This window comes from Sprattus sprattus (assembly GCF_963457725.1).
Source record: "Sprattus sprattus genome assembly, chromosome: 6".
NCBI classification, from domain to species: Eukaryota; Metazoa; Chordata; class Actinopteri; order Clupeiformes; family Clupeidae; genus Sprattus; species Sprattus sprattus.
This window is the reverse complement of record NC_137925.1, coordinates 17794323-17799831: the sequence shown is the minus strand read 5'-3', so window position 1 is coordinate 17799831 and position 5509 is coordinate 17794323. Positions and strand designations below refer to the sequence as shown.

Genomic DNA, 5509 nt, shown 5'->3' with positions numbered 1-5509 from the left:
ACAAACAGAAGCACGGCGGAACAGAGAAACAGGAGTGGCAGGAGCAAACAGATAGAAGAATTCAAAATGAGATCAGATGATCGAACAACAAACTGTGACAGAGAAAATGGACTCTGCTTGGCTGTCTTTTAACAGTGTCGCTAACATCTCTGGCACAACACACAACCACATTACCATGGCAACAGTGAGGGGTGCAGGCCCAACCTTTATCAGCCCTGACCTTGACCCTCTCGTTCCTTCAAGCCTCTTCTCCTGGTGTTTCAATTGGTCATTTGTAGTGTAGTTGTTCTTTCACGTTATGTAACAGGGAACGTCATAGATGCCTTTCCACCGCAGACCCGAATGGTTTTGATCATGGAAGTGAACTATTGCTGGCTAATGATGTCATAATAACGTTATCACGCCGACACGCTAGTGCACAGCACTGCAGGATTGATTGCAGTTCTCTCAATAGAGTAATAGTGTGTTGCATGATTGTAATGACGTTGGTTTTCACAGATTACTTGCTTCGTCCCTTGGTTAGCGTTATTTAAAACACAACTAAACTCCAGCTAATCGTGTCAGGCCTAGACCAAATCCTTCCAGTCCTTGATTAACACAAAGACTGAAAACCGCTGCCACAGATCTGTTACATGCAGGGCAAGCCAGCACTGACCTGGCATTCAGTATTTCCTATTATCATTGCAGTACTCCCTCATGTTCCTACTTTAACAGCACGAAAAACAGAAAGGGCCTACGAGTCAGTTTTGGCACGATAACCGCTCGGTTCTACGGTGGACAGACAGTTTCTCATTAGGACACAACAATGGTTTGTCGGGAAAAAATGTTATATCCAACCTGTATTGGAGACAATCATATACCACTCTTTACATGCAGATTAATTGAATTTGATGTGACCTAGACAGTACCGAAACTGTTGGGCTACTGCCTTCTCTTCGTCAGTGTGTCCTCTGCTCCAAGATTTAATCCACTCCTATGGTCCAGTTGCAACGTCCGGTGTAAATATTGCCCCCCCCCCCCCCCACCCCCCCCATATTTCTTGACCATGTTCAATGTGTGTCTTTATTATTAGATGTGTCTCTGCTGCAGTGTGTATCTGCTGTTGGCCTGTGCTTGTAGTTGTGACATTTGCCTTGGACTTAAAAACTTGGATTCTTCTTCTGATATCAGTCAGCCTGTCTCTGTATTGGTCTGTTAGTCTGTCTGTCTTAGTTTACAGGAGAAAACTGCACGGGTCCAGCCAAACTGTGTTTGTGTGTGTTCATGTGTGCGAATGATTCAATTGAGGCTCTCGTTCTGAAGTATTGTTTGTTTGTTTTTGTCCCTTGACAAAACTTCTGTGCCAACACTTAAATATCAGAAACCCACTGTGAATGGATACTTCTCATACTGTGATAGCCGGGGAGATCGGAAGAAGAGGAAATTAGAGAGCTCAGGACAGACTTAGAGGAGATAAGCCATTCAGTTCCGTCAAATAAAGGGCAACGTATTCCTGCATATATTACTAATTTAAAATAATTCAATAAATATAAATAATTAAAGCCAGTAAATATAAGGACTATATGGTTAACTTGAAATTAACTATTTACTTTTTATATTTTCATCAGTTTTTAGTAGCACTTATTTAACTGACCAAGGCATTGAGTGTGAACTGGTCTTATTGAAAAAAACTGTAAATGTTTTAAAATGATGGGAATTTCAGTTGCAATGTAAGATCTAAGTTAATTTAGCCTTGATTAGTTAATTTCCCGAGGACATCAGGACAGCCTCTTTGAGGAAGATCTACACAGACATATAGTACAGACAGGCAAGCAGACAGACAGACAAAATAAGACTTCAAATGTTGTATGAAATAATATTTAACAATAAACTTTGCAAAGAATAGTGTGATTTTGGTCTTTCTTACACACAGCTTGCAATGCCTTTTCAGTGCAATAAAGACACAGCAACTCGAGTAACAGATAAATGGCCACAACTACCGCTGTGAATATTATTTACATATCAAATGTAAATTACAAGTACTTGTACATTAGCTCATTATTGACAAAGAAACATCTACAATCCAAATATATATTTTTAAGAAAATGATAATCGAGTTGAGGGGTGAATGTTTCTCTGAAACTGATACACGACTTACGAATGAACATAGATCCTTAAATCTTAAGCAGTGTTCAAAAAAGTTTTTTTTCTTTTTTCGTTTTTCTTCAAAATATCAACAGTCCAGTGAATTGCAACACCTCTGTCATGGAGTCTTCAATCCATCATTTAAATGTTAAGTTACACATATTTTTTAATATAGAAAAACGTGAATATTCTATAATATGTCATTAAAGTTTCCCAATAAACACTGCAACATGAAAAAGTGGTGGACGGCATTCACCAACCAATAGTTGAAATGGGCCCACGTTACCAGGATCAGTTCGGGCAACTTCAAGCCCTAGTTATAGGCTTGCAAGCCCTAGTTATAGGTTTGCGGGCAACATAATGATTGTGTCCTCAGCGAAGGCCTGAAACCTCAGTACCTCTAATCCTCTCCACTCAACACCGACTCCTCTCTAACTGTTCTCAGGCCAGTGCAGGGGCCGCACTGTGTCCTCCTGCTAGTTTGCCCGCTGCCTCCTGTGCCCAGGGCTGCAGGTTCTGCAGGGCGTACAGGGAGGAGTTGTGCAAGCACAGCGGATCGCCTGATGCCGATTCGCCCAGGGACTTTTGGAGGGCGTCAGCCTGCAGCTGGAGCAGCATCCGATTGGCCTGCTGACGCTCCGCTTCCCGCTCCTCAGCCGTCTGTCTCCTGAGAAAACCACATAAGTGAAATGTGAAATTAATTCAGTGAAGACTGTTTTGTTACATGAATGAGAAATGTTTCTTGGAGATGCCTGGAAGAAAATGACTCTCTCTCCCTCAAGACGTATAGCTATTAACCCATTAATAATAATAAACAGAACATATGTTTACACTGTGTAGGGACTCACTGAATCACGTTTAATCAATCTTCCCTGAAATAAATGTTAAATTCAAGGCACAGAATGTGTCAACATCTCACCAAGTTCTTTAAGCTACCATATGAAAGATCTCAAGATAATCAATTGAGTGTTTGCCCAAGATTTCAGGACACACTCTCTGTCTCCATCTCTTCCTTTCACAGTTCTCAACAACCCTTAAACGGAGTAAATAACTTTACTGACACTTTAACTGACAGGTTAAAGTTGAGGCTTGCTATGAAATCTAAAATGCAGCCTGTGTATCACTGTCTTACCTTCTGGGGTACATTTAGAAAATAACTAGAATGCTCTATTTTATTTATTAGATCAAGCTGAACCAAAGGTGTTAAACATCCACCCTCTTCGTGTAATGCATTAAACATACCAGACATGAGGAGGTTGCAGCGCGTGGTGGCAACATTAAATCACAATGTTTGGTAAACACAACATCGCGTCCATATCTAGTAATTATTGCTGGAAATCATTTTGTCTCTATGATAGCTACCATTTGCCACATAGCTATGATCTATTACGAACACGCTACACTTTTTTTTCTCAGATTCAGCAGTTTCAACAGTTCCCGATTTCAAAACTAAAGGCCGTCTAGGATACTGACACTTATAACATTTTAAAAAAATCCCCTAATATATCTTGAGAGAAAACAACATGGCGGACACGTACAAACTTTATTTTCACTACTGGTGAGGGGTGCTCTCGAGGGAAGTTGTTACTTTGTAGACAGTGTAAATACAATGCACTTTTGTTTTCGTTCAATCGACACTCGAAGTGTTTTACAAAGTACCAGTAAAACCTAAAAACCGTACTCAGAAAAGTTGCTCAAACATTTAATGAGCCTAGGGTTAACCAACCTCCATTTTGTCCGACGGTTCTGAAACCAAGTTTTAACTTGCGCGTCCGTCATCTTTAAGCCCTTGGCTAGGCACGCTCTCTCGGCACTGGCTAGATACTTCTGTCGGTGAAACCTCTTCTCCAGCTCGCATATTTGGACACGAGAGAAGGACGTCCGCGGTTTTTTCCTCTTAGGTGGTGTACGATTCTGGTATGGATGGCCGATGCGTCGAGTGACCGTAAAAGGTATGAGTGCTATAGAGTTAGGGGTGTAAAAATGAATACGTTAGATGTTGGCTAATCAACTCAGTTTATGGATTCAGAGCTTAAATGTACATGACAAGCACACCACAACCTCACAAATAGCTGTCACATTGAAAATACTGTAGCATACAAAATCCGTAGCCTAACGTATAAGAGAATGCCAACATTCAACCTATGAGGTAGTGGTAGAGCTGATACTATTATAACTTTAATTGTTCCCAAAAACTCTTATTACGGGCCTTAAATTCAAAGAGTGCGGAGAAGCTATTCCAGGCTTTTGTAAAGGGCTTTTTATCCTATTTATCCCCGTACTGTACGTTGAATGGATGAGCATTAGTTAATTTAGAACACTGAGAGTAAGTAATGCAATACAATAGTGATGAAGAATTGTAAATAAACAAAATAAATAAACATCAAACGTTGTCATAGCCTACGCCAAATTGAGTTTGACTGAATTTGCAAAAATATTTGAGTCTTCATTCAAATACGCAGTGGTCATTATAAGAGAGACACGATAGCATAATTGCTTGTGCTTTAAATGTACAATTTTACATGCCACATTTTGCAATTTATAACGAAATTATGTCTTTTTCGTTTGGAAGGCTTTCATGGCTGCATGCTACATCGCGTTTTCATCGGACCATGTAGCCAACTGTAAAATGTAATATGAACTTTAAATCAACACAACAGGTCAAATCGGTTTTATTAACTACTCTGCACTGATTTAGAGTTATATCTACATCAGATGACGTCCATAAATATTTGTATACCTGGTAATCTATCCTTGGCAAACCTACGGTTGTTTTCCATCCACGGAAAGCACAAACTTCCGATATTCGGCATGGGTGGAGGAACCGCCGCTGTGAGAGGTCTATGAGCCGGAACTCGAATCACCCCCCTGGGCATTAGAGTTCTGTTCATTCCATAGATATTTAAGTCATCTAACGGACCCGTAAACCCGGACAGAGAGACAGATAACGCCGTATAAGGAGCAGTGCATGTTCCAGTGGGACTGCTGAGGCGGTAGCTGTCCAAGCCACTCTCTGACCCGCTCTGATCACTGTTCGACCGACCGCTCTCTGGATCGGAGCCACCGAGGATCTGGTCAATCCCGAAGCGAATGGGTTCATGATGTCTGGCTTTGGGTTGCTTTGCGCCACTAGGTTCCGGACTGGGCACCTGCTCCATTCTCTCTGGTCAATTCCCTTGGCTGTGCGTCCAGACCGAGGGAAATCAGTTCAAGATGTCAAATAATCTTTCTGAAATTAAATTAATCTGAATAAAAGCAATGGATTGTCCTCATATTAGAAAATGCGTGTGCCATATGTGTCCTCATCTTGGCCATCGTCTCCTTTCAGTATAGACACAACCTCAAAACTCCGACAGGTTCCCTCGTCTCCGCGTCTTGTGCGCCC

At 41.2% G+C, this 5509-nt stretch overlaps 1 protein-coding gene across 1 annotated transcript; it reads right to left on the bottom strand.

Annotated features, from left to right (window-relative positions):
• Nucleotides 1–2565: 2565 nt before the first annotated feature.
• tlx3a (T cell leukemia homeobox 3a) lies at nucleotides 2566–5282 on the bottom strand (the record flags this gene model as incomplete). Its single annotated transcript, XM_080840987.1, has 3 exons — nucleotides 2566–2791; nucleotides 3851–4085; nucleotides 4865–5282. The coding sequence occupies 3 exons, from the start codon at nucleotides 5280–5282 to the stop codon at nucleotides 2566–2568; spliced, it is 879 nt and encodes a 292-aa protein (XP_080697113.1).
• Nucleotides 5283–5509: the final 227 nt, after the last annotated feature.